Genomic DNA, 14600 nt, shown 5'->3' with positions numbered 1-14600 from the left:
CTCGCGTTCGCATGCAACCAAACCAGCGAGTGGAACGACTCGAACGGTTCGAAGCGGCGCGACCTGCTATCACCAATACCAGCATCAGAAAATGGTTGCTCCTATCTCGCCTAGCGGTACTGAAACTTTTCCTGTTACATAATCCCATCTTATAAACACTGCCTGATCTATCGTCTGTACTAATTGCAAACGACCTTATGGCGAGACGGGTTCACCCTCCAACTCGTCGATGAGGTACCAATCATCGCCAAACATCTCCAGCCCAACCTCGTATGCCTCTTCTGGGCCGTCGGTGTTGTCAACTAGGAACACCTCCTCGCTACCCCCGCGCCAGCGCGCCTCATGCTCCGTGCGCAGGCTGAAGAGGCCGGGGCGGATCTTGACGCCAGTGAAGAAGATGACGCGCTTTTGGCCGGCCCAGGTAGACCAACCGCTGCCGGCGGAACCACGGTGCCAGGCCACCTTGGGGCCGGCCTTTGCGATGCCGGCGGCGGCGAAATCGAAGCCGACGACGACGCGGTTGTCGGCGCTCTGCCAGGTATTGATGTGTATATCAGCCGACGCGTACGTCCAGGTCACGGCACAGACGCCATGTTTACGGGCCTCGGGGTAGCGCGCAAACAGCTGGCCGGCATGGCGTTTAAGCCAGACGACAAATGGATCGCGGAAGTCGAAGCCCTCGACGACTACCTCGGCATCGCACATGAGGACGGCGCCGAAGTCTCCCGATGTTGAGTACTGCAGCACGCCGCCGACGTCAAGTGGCAGTCCCAGAGCGGTGGCGCCCACTCCTGCCTCAAGGTTGACGCTAGTCTCGGCTACGCCGCTCGCAGTTAGCGGACCGAGGCGCCGCGTATCGGGCTCCGAGGGTTGTACGGGACCTAGCGGCCCAAAACCGGCCGCCTCAACGGCCGCCGCGTCGGTCAGGTCGAGGATGGGGTGCCAGCGCTGGTACTCGTCGAGGAAACCTAATATGCCGGGCCGCAACCGGGAGAACGGCGCAGGCTCGTACAGCGCATAGCCGAACCGGTGCCGCCGCATCGCATCGCGATACCGGCTCGCCAGGCTCTCGCAGTCCGTTTTGGTCATGACTTTGCTCACAAGAAAAGAGAAAAATGAACACCGAAAGATGAGAGGCAGGAGGGGCTCGGGCAAATGTGAGCGTGGTAGTCCGTTCGGCTGCAGCGCTCACGTAGCCAAACGTCGCAATAGAGAGGAAGAGCAAAGTTCATTTCTCTCGTTTGTACGCCCGTCTCGCACCATTCTCAGTCGGGCAGCAATCGCGCTACCTCCTTGGTGCCGTGGTTGCGTGTAACTCATCACGAACAGCACAACTGCGGGGCACATATGCAATGCGGCGCACATGCAGCACTCCATCTACACTGAAAATACAATTTGGTTGCTCTATCCACGTAGCACTCCCCCAATATACGTTCAACACTTCTTGTTGCATCCCGCCAACCTTGGGTGGAGATTTACATGTCGGCTCGTGGATATTGATGTATCGAGCCCGATGGCGACAGGCCCGCGGCCCCGCGCTTGAAGGTAGAATTCTGCAAGCCCCCAGGCGTGTCCCAGTGTGCCAAATCTCCCAGGGATAGGCCGTACGTCTTGACAGCACAAATGTTTTTCCGCAGCTGCCAACCCCATCACCACCCCACCACCCAAGGCACTAGGAAATTCGTGAACCATCTATATGATTCACGCACATCCTTCCGGCGACGAGGAACAGAGTCAAGTGGGCACCTACCGTCAAACAAAACCCCTAGCCTATATGATTCCCCACATTGAGAATCAGTTAGGCTCTCTCAATCTTTGCCAAGGCACTATCACCCTCGTTGCCACTCACACCGGCAAATCCAGGGTGTACACTCTACAGACGGTAGGGATGGCTCTTCACCGCTTCCAAACGTGCTTAGGTATTGACAGAGCCCAAATTAAGCTAAAGGATAAAGCAAGGTATCTAAGTACTGTACATGTAGCCAGAAGATCAGGGGAATCCTACCGCCCAATATCCGCGCCATGGAAGCCCCAGATGTATGAACCCGGACGTTGTTTTGTTTTCAAAAATACCAAGCCTGCGCGGGCCATGGCTACACGCCAATATGGATAAACGGAACCCATGCTAGCAGATTCTTGCCGTCAGCCGCCATCTGGTCCCTTGCCCCCAGCATGGCCGCATGTAAGGCTTGGGCAACCTCAAACCGGGCGTCGTCCGAGACCAGCTTGGTGTAAAAGCGTCTTGCCACCTCGCCAGCTGCCTTGTCGCTAGCCCCCCACATGGTTCCGATGACATGTTGGAATCCAAGCGCCTGGAAGGTGTTGGCCAGGTGGATCGCCTCGTCGGCCAGCTTGCCGTCGGGCTGCTGAGCTGTCGAGCAGGCCGACAGATATGCCACCGCGCCCTGCTTGGTATCGACCTGCTCGAGCTGGGCAACCGTCAGCATCGCCGCCTTGCCGTCGCGGACTAGCACCAGGCCGCTCTGCGCGGGGTCCGAGCTGATGGAGGCGCCATGGCAGGCAAAGTGGATGAATGCATGGGACGGCATGTGGCGTAACACGGACTCCGGGTCGGGCTGCGCCAGGTGAACCATATTCTGACCAAACACGTCCAGAATCACGCGCTCCTCGTGTTTCGTGTCCAGGTCGTGGTGCGGTCGCGGGTTCTGCGCCATGGTCACGAGCAGCATGCTTGGCTCCATGTCGGTGGGCGCGGACGCCGTCTCGCGCCCGTACTGCAGAGCCTTAATTGACGAGACGTACGACGATACAACACGGCTCAGGGAGTTCTCAGAGGAACCTGCAGCGTGGCTGCTGCCCGCGGCATGCAGAGGCGCTCTTCCGGCGAGCCCGCTGGTGATCCACCACACCCGCCGCGACGGCGTTAGGTCCGTCTCGAGCGCATCCAGGACCGGGCGCACCGCGACATCCCACAGCCAGCGCAGCGCATCGACACCTCCGCTTACTCGTCCGCCATTTGGGTTGATGAGGACGGCATTGCGTCTGGCCCCGTTGCCGAGCTGCTCAAAGACAGCGATCCGGCTAGTCAAGTCCGCATGTTTGAGCGCATGGAGCTCGATGACCTTGATACTGTCGGTGGTAATTATGATGGCGTCGCTCCGCAAGTGGGAGACGTTGATGGCAACCAACGGTCCCTGGTTGGCGAGCTGCCGTACTTGTTCCTCAGAAGGGGGCAGCTGGAATGACTCGAAACCGTCAAGCATGCGGATCTCGGCCTCTTTGGCCTTGAGATCTCGAAGGAGCGCCTGCTGGCGCATTCCCACCGGCTGCTGCTGCGGCGGCGGTAGCGATACGATGCTGGTGCCAAGCCCACTGCTATTGCTGCCGGTTGCCTGGTGGGCAGCGGCCTGCGCGAGTTTCTTTCTGATGGCCACGTAGTCCTTGGCCAGTTCCGGCTCGCGCCGCCGTAGCCGAGCCACGTCGGTCTTTAAGCTCATCGTCTGGCCCGAGATGATACAGCGGCCGGCCTCGAGGGACTGTAGTGCCTCAAAGGGGCCGAGGCCCGCGGCCAGAGTGACCGAGGCGGCCAGGGCAGACAGGCCGGCGACTTGCGTCAGCGTGGCTCGGAGGTCTTCGGCCGAGAGCATCTCCGGGTGGAGGGCGGGGAGGAGGGAGATGCCTATCTGCAATAATTCGTGCGCTTCGTGGATCTCGTTGACTTGTAGCTGGAGAAGGGCGCCCTGGATCGAGGCCGGGATGCGCAGGAGGAAAGGCGCCGAAGCGAGCTTGGCCACGTAGACAAGGTGCTCCTTAGCTTGAGGCAGGAGTTCGCCGTCTTGGGTTAGTTGCCATTTGCTCAGGAGCATCTTTCCAAGGTTCATGTACCGCTCCCCCCGATCGGGGTCGGACTTGGGGGACGTCGCGGCTGCCTCAGTGCCGTATCTCAGCGCCTGCTCTAGCTTGTCTAACGCTGCGTTGGAGTTGCGGTGATACCATGGCTTTAACAGTACCTCATGCTGTGCCTCGAGGAGGTGCGCGAGGTGCGCGAGGATCCGGCGCCGTTCCTGGTGATCCCCCTGCCGCAACTCCAGGGCCTCCAGCAGAAGCCCGATGCCCTCCTGGCCCGCCTCGGGGTCTCCTGTCATTCTCATCCGGAGGGCGAACCAGGGTGCGATGAGGGATAGCATATGTGACTTCTGGTGGACCGCAAGCTCGCCCGAGTGCCGACCAATCGGCGCTAGGATGCGGATCGCCGTCCGGCCCGCCTCAATCGCGCTATTCAGCGAAAGCAGGGCCGCTTCCGGCTGCGTGTCGAGATACCGCCGGCACTTGTTCTCCAGGATCGTGCCGTACGTGATCTGTTTGATTGCCTCCTCGACGGCGTCGCCCGGATTTTCGTGCGCTATGGCCAGCCTCGCGATTCCTAGGGCTTCCTCGAGCCTGCTGAACTGCATGGTCTGCAGGAAGGCCATGAGAAGATTGTTAGCGAGATTCGAGTACTCTATCGTTGCCACGTCCGGCCGGATGAGCTCCTTGATGGACTGGTACCCGAGGTCGAGCGCATCGTCCAAGATCCTCGCCTCGCGGCTGAGCAGATACTGTCGTGCTAGTGCGACACCGAACTGCGAGAGCAACACGGAGCGATTTGGGTCGAGCCCCTCCTTGGTTGTCGAGTAGATGCGAAAGAACTCGATTGTCTCGGCGATGAAGTCGGCTGTTGGAAAGAGATCGAGCCGGTCTAGCATGTAGGTGGCAAGCTTGTGAACCAGACCCCACCATCGTTGGGTGCCGCGGGCTTCCATATCAACGGCCTTGCCGCAGCTCTCCAGGGCCGCGTTGATGTTTTTGAGCTGCCCGCTGGTGCGGAACTGGAAGTACCGGCTGCTGCTGACGCTCTCGTAGACCAGCACCTTGTCCGAAGGCGAGGCATCCGACGACAGGGTCCGAAGAGCAGTCTCGGCCTTCTCAACCGCCATATCGAGGTCTTCTAGGGACATGGTCTTCCTGAACCGTAGCTGCCAGCTGAGGCTCTGTTTGCACAGCACATAGACCCTGCTGGGATGGCTGTGTGTCTCACAGCGCTGTTCTGCGAGCGCCTTGTACCTTTCGAAGCGGCGGAGCGCATCTTCAATCTCGTCAAGGGTCATAGAGTCAGACAAGTCCCAGAAATGATCCATTTTTGCCGAGTTTGGGGCAGTAAACCATAGATCACCAACTCAGGTGTCCTTTACGAGAGCCGTATGCCATTCGAGGTCTAGCTCTGGCAGGGGCAGTCCGGATACTGATATCTTGAGTGGCACTGCTGGGAACTGTTCCCCCCGGGGTGGGGGTGTTAGTTCCTAATACCTTCCTATGGAAGTAAGGTAGGTACTTAGGTAGGTACCTAAGGCTGTAGATTGTCGACCAGTTCAACTTTGTTCTGGCACCCCACCCCCCCAAACAAATGCCGCTATCGGCATTTCTTCTTTGGGATGAGCGGAGGCTGCGCACAAATGGTGAGAAACGGCTGTAAGTCGTTGAGTGAATAGATAGGCACCTAGGTAGGGTACCTAACAACGCACACAGTCCCTAGGCCTTTTTACAACAGGCTGCATTGGGTAGCGTAGCGTGTTTTTCAAGTCGGCCAGTAACCTTTTTTTCTCCTCCCGCGTGTGCCGTGCTCCTGAATGTCATTGACAGACGACTGCTTGCCGCAGCCTATCTCCGCGGCAGCATCGGCACTAATCCCGGGGCGGGGTTCTGGCAAGAGCAACTACGGCCTAGGATTTGCTGAGCGTTTCCCATCGGAGTTCCGGGGCTCGACAAACGAGGAGAAGAGTCACCCTATCTCAACGGTCTAGCTCCCTTCTATCTCTCTGGCAGTAAGGTGCTACACAGAATGATATACCTGCACTTGCCTTGGACATCTCAGTCGACGAAACAGTATGCGAACCACGTTTCCCGCGGCTTTGCACACATGATATTGTCTCCTTTAAACGTTTGACAATCTCTTAAAGCACACAACATAACCGGTATCACCTCACCTCATCTTCGCCTCAGGCCACAGCTTGCACACTTCGGCGGCAATGGCTATCGCACCCTCCAAGACGTTCGCGGTGCTCGTCGGCATCAACGACTACAGCTCAAAATATGCAAACAGCAATCTGTCTGGCTGTGTGAACGACGTCATAACCGTTAGAAGATTCCTCACCGAGACGAGCGGTGTTCCTACCAGAAACATCAACACCCTCACGTCCCCCCCGCTGAACTCCTCGCTGTCTACAGAGCTGCCGACAAAGGCCAACCTTCTCGAGCTCGTCGACAAAGTGGCCAGACAGGCCATTGCCGCAGGTCCCGACAGCCTGTTTCTCCTGCACTACTCGGGCCACGGCGGACGACAGCGCACGCGTTATCCGAACAAGAAGGGCCAAAATTCGTACGACGAATTTCTCTGCACCCTCGGCGAAGACTTCTTGGATGTCGATATTTCCAAGCTGCTCGACACCCTAACCGGTAATGGACTTGCGGTCTTCGTTGTGCTCGACTGCTGCCACTCGGGCGGTGCCGATCGCCTCTCGCTCCCGGGTCAGGCGCAGGGGCTCGTACGGTGCCCGCAGAGCCAAAAGGACCAGCCCGATTGGGCCAAGCCTGTCCCCCCCCTTGAGGGCGAGGAGGGGTTCCGTAACGCTGTTGTCAATAACAGCTGGTTCTCGCTCGGCCGGGCCCATAACCTGCTGGCTGCCTGCCAGCCAACCGAGTTGGCGAGAGAGCGCGAGGACGACGAAGGAAATTCTATCGGCTTCATGACGTACTTTTTCGTCCAGGCCCTCAGAGACCTCTGGACCTCGAGAGAGCCCGTCACATATGGCATGCTCACGGAGCACCTCCAGACCCTCTGCCGGCCGCCTGGCCAGGTGGGCACCCAACAGCCTATGCATCTCGGCGAGAGCCGCCGCGTGCTTTTCGGCAAGCAGGATGTTGACAATACCATAACGGTGGACCTCCAAGCTGGCATCACGGAGGTCAGAGGGAAAACAATCACGCTGAATAGGGGCTCCGCCCACGGCCTAGGCCTTGGGGATTCTTTTTCGCTCTTCCCGCCGGACCAGGGCCGCTTCGGCGTCGTTAGCGCTGAGGCACTGCACGCCGCTGTGGCCCAGGTCTACGAGGTTCAGAGCCTGCAGGCCAAGGCGACCATCCTGGATATGCCCCCGGATGGCCTCGGGCTACGGCCCGTCGTCCCTATCACAGGCTGGTTCGCCCGACTAAAGCAGCGCGGTAGCCTTCCCGTCGTCCAGCTCGTCCAGACGAGTGACCGGAGCAAGGACGCGGTTGCGCGCCTGGCAAGAGACTGGGAAACGCTCACCTCCGGACCGGTTGGACCCCTCGTCGATTTGAGATTTGCCGCTCCCGTAACTATCCTCCCGACGATTCGCCTCGAAGTCTCCAACGGTGATGACGGGGCTAGCCTGAGGCACCTCACCGGCAAGGATGAGGAGATGGAGCATATCCCCCGTCTACGCCTCGACGATGCCACACTCGTGAACAAGCTCGCTTACCTCCTCCCGCATCTGTGCTCATACCTACGCCTCGTCGAACTTGCCCCAGACCGGGCCTCTAGCAAACCCGCATATGAGTTCAGCATCCAGCGGGCCCATAATCCCGACCCAAGCAACCCCGGACCATGCTACAACATTACATTCCGCAACCGGAGCTCCAGGTCGCTGTTCATCACTATTTTCAACCCCAACCCTGCGTACGGGATTAGCCAGGTAATCCCGAGCCAGGAGGGGAGCAGCTGCGAGGTGGGTCCCTCGGAGAGCATCGAGGAGTCCATCCGCATCATGGTCCCCAAGCTGCTAGCCAAAGAGTCGAAGCAGCCAGGATTCCGCATGCGCGACCTCTTCAAGGTTATCATCACGACCGAACAGGCTCTGTTTCACAATTACATCCAGCCTGACCTCGCGGACTGGAGCCCACCGAACAGCGCCCAGCTCAGGAAGTCTGGCCGTCAGCGCAACGCTACCGCCTTTGGGCCCAGGCCGGACGACTTTTGGGTCGAGCTGCGCGAGGTCGTCACTACCTACGGCGACTTCCAAGGCGTAAATGGCAACAACATTCACGGTGACAATAACAGCAACGTCCATGGCGCAACTGGCAACGGCACCCAGAGTGCCAATGGCAGCAACAGCCTTGACGCTAACGGCAACACCCCTGAAGTGCGCCCTGTTGCGCTTGCACCAAACTTGGTGTGGTTCGAGAAGCAGTCAGGGCTCCCCGGATGGGATTAAGGATCTTGCAGAAATGGAGTTGGATGCGTCGTTGGGATGAGGTTGTTCTTGTGATGTGACCTAGCAATGCTAGGCCCCTACCTGTGTCCCCGCTTTGGCGCTAAAAAGAACTGTATGGTCCGTGCTGGTGGGTTTCGGGTTTGCTGAGCAATGACCCTCCCAACCATTCCTCTTTGATTCTTGGAAGTCAGACTCTTTTCCCTAGACCCTTGTTTCCCCCTTAGATACGTCGAATTCAGCTTGATTCCATCCCATTTAGTGCAACCTCGGCTATTGGGGTTCCAGACCTCCGAGCACTGTAATCGTAGGGCATTTCTTGCCATATTACGTGGCCTCCCATGTCGACGAACCAGGCGAATCCTAGAGGAGGCATCTGTATCAAGCGCCCATTTTTTTTTTTTTTTTTTTTTTTTTTTTTTTTTTTGGAGTCGCTGAACACTGCTCAGCATCGCATTTGTTTGCATGATTGGTCAACGCAAAACAACCCTCAGCTAACCACAAGGGTTCTCCGCGGACTACTGTCAACAGAACTAGACCTCCAGCAACAAGACTGGCCAATCCCAGACTACCGCAAGACATTAACTTGGAACGACGCTACCTATCATAATCGCGACTCGGCGAATCGAATGTATCGTGCCGTTGGGCTCATGCACCAAGCGGGAAACCGGAGCTAGACACGACGACGCAACGCAGCCTTGATGATACCAGAGGGAAACCAAAAGAAACAATGCCAAAGGGTGTGTGCGTGCAGGATGCTGGGCTGACTATGCGATGCGACGGTTGTGTCAAGCCTGGCAGCACTGGACCGGCTTAAGTCTGATCCGTCGGCTCGGTGACAAAATGACTGATGTGGTGCATCATCAACAGTCTTGCTGAGAGAACCCCCCCTCTTTTTTCGCGCACGGCGCAAGAACAACAAGCCCTCCAACTCGCCGGTCGCTTGCTCGAACAGCCACCCCGTCCCATGGGGGCTGGCGAAGCCGCTGACTGGTTCGAATTGGCTTGTGGTAAGGGTTGGTGCGATGTGATTTGTATCAGCAAATTTGCAAATTTGGCTCTATATCGCTTGCCGCATGAAACGTGTTACGGCTAATTCGATTCGAAAAAGAGGATGTGGGTGGGCAGCTGCAGCGACAACCAGTGGGATTGGGTGAAGGATGAATCTCGCTAGCCGACTCGGACCTTAATGTTGGAGTATTGATGTGACACAAACTCGTCCATGGTCGATCGTCTGCTTGTAGCTGTGTTACTTGGTGCCCGACGTATTCTATAGCGCGACTGCCTTAGCTTGCCGCATGAAACGTGTCACAGCTGATTCGATTCGAAAAAGAGGATGTGGGTGGGCAGCTGCAGCGACAACCGGTGGGATTGGGTGAAAGATGAATACCGCTAGCCGACTCGGACCTTACTGTTGGAGTACTGATGTGACACAAACTCGTCTATATCGATCGTCTGCTCGCAGCTATGCTACTTGTTGGTGCCTGACGTATTCTACAGCGTGACTGCCTTAAATTGCCTTCCGCGGGCAGTCAGCCAAATCTCGGAGAGCTCGCACGTCTGAATGTGCCCCAAATGAGCAAGGTAACTACCGGCAGGTAAGGAAGAACCCAACTTGCCCTTGGCAAAGGCCACTGCAACCGGTTTGACTTTTCCCTCTGATGGTCACACTCAGGCAGGAGACCCAGCACCTGGAATACAAAAAGTGTTTGGCTGGGGCGTTTTTCAAGGCTATTGGGTGCCCACAAATGCGGGGTTGCGCTGCATCTGTCATATGCGTATGACAGCAGGTCAGGTTTCACAACTATTCTGGAGGCCAGGCTGCAATTACACCATCAGCTTGACCAGAATAGGGTAGTCATGCGTCCTGGCAAAGCGTTGTTGCTCATGATCCAAGCCAGCGGCTCCACCAAACTTCAGCAAAGGAATGAAACGTTCGTTCCCGCCGGCTTAGCGCGCGCGGTCGGGAAGCAGCGATTCCAGTGAGATAAGCCAGCTCGATATCGTAGCCGTGGCTGAACCATCTGGCAAGAAAATCTAGAATCTGCTTTACCCGCCGCGTGCGCGGTTTTCTTTGTCACGTCACAGCTACGCGTACATGAGGTACTGCGGAGGTATATCGTACCTCTGGCTACAACCACGCTTCTGTCAGGCGGAGAAGACATAGAGCATTCAAATTTAGGATTTGCCGTAAGTTAGAGCTTGGGTCAAGAGCCGAGGACAAGTTAGTGGGGCCAAGGCGCCGGCGATGAACGGAGGGACCTGAGTGGGAGAGAGGAAAGACACGGTGGCCCACAAATTGAGAAGAATCACTGCGCGCTTGCTTAGGATGAAGAGAATGCCCAACGAGCATCTATAAAACCGTTGCATGATTCACTTCTGTTCCTGCGATTCAGACTCCAAGCCCTGAGCCCCTAGTCTTTGTCACAACTCCCCCCCCGTGCCCTCTACAACTGAGTTCGTGAGACCTTGTCAGCAAGCATCCATTCACACACTTTCCATTGAGAGTAAGCCCCGATAACTTCAAAATGGCTTATGTCGGCCCTGCCAAAAGGCTCCAAGGCGTCTACTGCCACGAGCATTGGACGCCCGTTGGTTACCCTCTGCTGAACTCTCGTTACGACTACTTCGTCCAGGATTGTTCGGTTAAGGCCACGCTTACGGAGACATACCAGGCCCAAACCAACGTTGAACGTCAGGTTTCTTACCTTTTTGAGGTCCCACCCGAAGCGTCTGTGGTCGGGTTTACCGCCCAGGTCGGAAACACCCGGATCAAGGCTATCGTTGACGAAAAGAGTCAAGCCAATGAGAAGTACCAGCAGGCTGTCGGTGCAGGCGTTCAGGCGTGGAAGCTTGACAAGGTCAACGAAGAAGGTATGAACTCGCCCTATTGTCTGCTCCATCTTGTCTAGCACACAACAACAGAGCATCAGCTGCTAAATTCCCATCTTGTCTCATATAGTCTTGCAGCTCAGCTTAGGTAATGTCTCACCCAACTCTTCGATCCGAATTGAGTAAGTTAAAGCCCAACTATGGTTTTCTTTTCTTTTCTTCCCTGTCACGCGTACAGGAGCTCAGCAGAGGTCGTGGGAAGTGCGTGGAAAGGTTGAAGTCTCTGAAGATCTATCTACTGCAGTAGGAGACTGAAGAACTGGCTTAAATACACAAAGGAAATGGTCTGGGCGAGCTCACGTGATGAGCTGCTGAGCTCGGCGGTGCGGTTTCCAGCGCGACATTCCCTTTTTGTTTTCTGGCCGTTACCATTTTCTGCCCAGCTGACAAAGCGATTTCGCAACTAGAGTGAGATATGCCTATCTGATCTCAAGCAATACCCTTGAGGACTCCGTTCGTCTTCTCATTCCAGTTGGCCTGGCGCCTCGGCCTAATGCAAACCCAGGGGTGCCATCGACCATCCCTACGGCTCCTAGTGGTAGTAACGCCGTGGTTATCAATATCGGAATCGAAACCGTTGGCGGGGCCAAAATTTTGCATCTCACTTCTCTCAACCACAACGCCCAGATCACATCTGGATTCTCCAGCAAGGAGTCGTTCAAGGGCCTGACTCCAGTACAGCAAGAAGAAAGATTTGACCATGGAAAAGCCTTTGTCGAATTTGCAAGCGACAAATTTTTGAAGGAGCACTTCATTCTCGTCTGGTCCGTCCCGAGGATTGACCAGCCTCGTTGCATGATGGAACCACTCGATCTGTCAGCTGGCGTGGGAGGACCGGAGACTTCGGCCTTTGTTCTCACGTTGGTCTCCAATGTCGAGCTGGATCCAGAAGAGCATGGTAAGCTCTAGCCTGAGCCGCTTGATCGATGCGGGATTGAACCACACTGACATAACTGCCAACACCAGAATACATCTTTCTCATCGATTCCAGCGGGAGCATGGCTGGATCGCCAGCCCAGACCGCAATCGACGTTGTGAAAACTATGCTGACTTATCTTCCGAGGGAGAGGAGGTCTACGTTCAACATTTACCGATTTGCCACCTCAGCGTGGTCAATTCTCCCCGGTGAGCGAAGCAGCGGCTACGATATAAGGAATGTGAATGATGCTATCGCTCGGCTACGGCCGGAGGCTTCCGGAGGTACAAACATCAACATTGCAATGGGTACTGTCCTGACCAGACGCGACACCTCCAAACCTCGCTGTTCGGTCATTGTCATCACCGATGGACTCGACGGGAGTGTTGTGGCTGCGACACATACCGTTCAAAGCCATGTTACCAAGGCGGCGGCCGACTCCAAACTTCTACGAGTTTTTGTTCTGGGCTTGGGAGACGATGTCTCCAGGGGCATGTGTGAAGCCTTAGCTCGGGCTGGTTCCGGTGCTACGGCCTATATCAGTGAATCGAAACACCGAGAGCATGACAGTCGAGACGCAAAGGCTCAGATTATGATCAATTCCATCAACCGCGCTCCTATCCGGGTGAGGTCGGTCAACTGGGGAATCGCCCCTGCCGCCCTGCAGGGCGAACAAGGCGCCAACGGCAATTACCAGCAGCATCGGCCCCAACCAAACTCGCAACAGCTTGGCGTAGCGGCCAAAGGCGACAACCTCCCTCCTCCCAAGGGGATCCAGCAGGCCCCTCGGCCCGGAACCATGTTTTGGGCCGTCCGCAGCTACTGGTATGCCATCATTCGCGGCAAACCTACCAGTGCGCAGCTAAAGGTGAAAATTTTGTACGACATTCCTGGTAGCGGCCGAGATCCCAAGACAATCGAAGTCGATGTCAGTTTCACTCGACGCGGAACAATCTTGCACAGTCTTGCCGCACGGGCACTCATCCAGACCCTGGAAGACGAGGCGGTCTCGATCACAAACCCCACTGACAAGTACTGGAACGAATGCGAGATTGTCCGACTCGGCAAGACCTATAACCTTTCGAGTACGCAGACGTCCTTTGTGGCTACCATGAACGGGGTAGGCACTGTAGCCTATACTGCCGGCAATGCTGGTCGCGATGGTCAGAGGTTCTCGTCAGGTGCCGCTCTCGGCAACGGATCCGATCTCAATTTTGTAAGCGTACACACATTAGCTGCCTCAGCCCAACAGCAGACATTCCCTATCGTCTCAGCAGCACTACGCAAGGAAGGAGCAGCCCGGTCTCGTGGTGGTCATATCCAGGGTGGCTGTGCGACTGGGCACATGCAAGCGTTTTACAAGTGCGGCCTCACCTCTGCGGTCGAGTCCTCCACGAGCGTGCCAGGAGCGGATGATCTTTCCGAGATTCTCGCTGCTCAAGACTTCCAAGGTTCTTTTGACGCTAGCACCGTGGAACGGGTCACCCCTGCGGCCACCGAGTCCTCCACGAGCGAGCCAGGAGCGGATGATCTTTCCGAGATTCTCGCTGCTCAAGACTCCCAAGGTTCCTTTGACGCTAACACCGTGGAACGAGTCGTCTTCCCGAGCACCGGCGTCCCCGCTGTCCCCGCCTTGCTCGCAGTCCTCGAAGGTCGTCAGCACGTCAAGGATCAGATCTGGTTCGCCATTTGTGTCGTTGCCTTTTTGCAAAATAGACATGCGGACCGGAGGAGCGAATGGGCCCGTGGTGCATCACAAGCTGAAACATTTGTCAAGAAAACGCTTCACTGCATTTTCAACGTTGACGACGATCGGTCCAAACGCATTTTCGCCGATTCTCTGGATGAAGCGGCCATTCACTTCTGTTAGGTGGGTGGGATATGGAGTCTCGGTGGGACGTGGGGAAGGGGTCGAGAATTGTCAGAACACGGTATACTTTATCAAGTGGGATCGATGGGATGAGATGGCAACCCACGAATGGATGTGATCTATCCTTCGGTTCTGGCTCGCGACTAGAACATCCTTATTTTAGCCTCTCTACAGGCCAAAATTGACTTCGAAATGTGTTCAATGAGGATACGTAAAGCAGGCAAGATATAGTGCCCTAGAAACCTATGCGTCGCTCTAGTTCCAATCCCAGGATATCCTGTTCTACCAATACAGCCTGAATAATGCGAAATCGGCAAACCTCCCACTTATACAATTTTTACAATATAAAGAAGTTGATTGTTTGTTCTGTGCGTAGTGCATCAACCCGTGAACAGTTCTGTGGCAATGACCTTGGGCTCATTGGGGGCGATAAGTCCTGACGTCATCGTCAAGCTGGGTAGCGATCTTCCTGTTAACACACATGCGCGGGCCCACCTACCCCGTAGTACTATTCGCAGTGAGCATTACTTCCTCCTCTCGTAATTGGGGCAGCTATATTTTGAATTCCGGGTCGCGGGACCACCGATCGCTTGAGGATCGGTTGTCCGACCCTTTGCCCAAAAGACGCTATAGTATCCAGACGTCTACCGGAGGGCTACTCTCTTCTGATTTCCGGCCGAATAAGGGCCTCGTA

General features: G+C 56.2%; 4 protein-coding genes across 4 annotated transcripts; 2 read left to right on the top strand and 2 right to left on the bottom strand.

Moving 5' to 3' along the window:
- Positions 1 to 195: 195 nt before the first annotated feature.
- On the bottom strand, positions 196 to 1089 carry MFIFM68171_02296 (uncharacterized protein; the record flags this gene model as incomplete). Its single annotated transcript, XM_071057718.1, has 1 exon — positions 196 to 1089. The coding sequence occupies one exon, from the start codon at positions 1087 to 1089 to the stop codon at positions 196 to 198; it is 894 nt and encodes a 297-aa protein (XP_070913819.1).
- Positions 1090 to 2093: 1004 nt separating this feature from the next.
- Positions 2094 to 5138, bottom strand: MFIFM68171_02295 (CHAT domain-containing protein; the record flags this gene model as incomplete). Its single annotated transcript, XM_071057717.1, has 1 exon — positions 2094 to 5138. One exon carries the CDS (start codon positions 5136 to 5138, stop codon positions 2094 to 2096), a length of 3045 nt encoding a protein of 1014 aa, XP_070913818.1.
- Positions 5139 to 6026: 888 nt separating this feature from the next.
- On the top strand, positions 6027 to 8231 carry MFIFM68171_02294 (uncharacterized protein; the record flags this gene model as incomplete). The annotated part of the gene is made up of 1 exon (XM_071057716.1): positions 6027 to 8231. One exon carries the CDS (start codon positions 6027 to 6029, stop codon positions 8229 to 8231), a length of 2205 nt encoding a protein of 734 aa, XP_070913817.1.
- Positions 8232 to 10756: 2525 nt separating this feature from the next.
- On the top strand, positions 10757 to 13906 carry MFIFM68171_02293 (von Willebrand domain; the record flags this gene model as incomplete). Its single annotated transcript, XM_071057715.1, has 4 exons — positions 10757 to 11102; positions 11191 to 11242; positions 11528 to 12018; positions 12087 to 13906. The coding sequence occupies 4 exons, from the start codon at positions 10757 to 10759 to the stop codon at positions 13904 to 13906; spliced, it is 2709 nt and encodes a 902-aa protein (XP_070913816.1).
- Positions 13907 to 14600: the final 694 nt, after the last annotated feature.

The sequence above is a fragment of the Madurella fahalii genome, assembly GCF_045866475.1.
Source record: "Madurella fahalii IFM 68171 DNA, scaffold_1, whole genome shotgun sequence".
NCBI classification, from domain to species: domain Eukaryota; kingdom Fungi; phylum Ascomycota; class Sordariomycetes; order Sordariales; genus Madurella; species Madurella fahalii.
The sequence above is the reverse complement of the archived record's forward strand: the minus strand, read 5'-3'. Positions and strand labels throughout refer to the sequence as shown.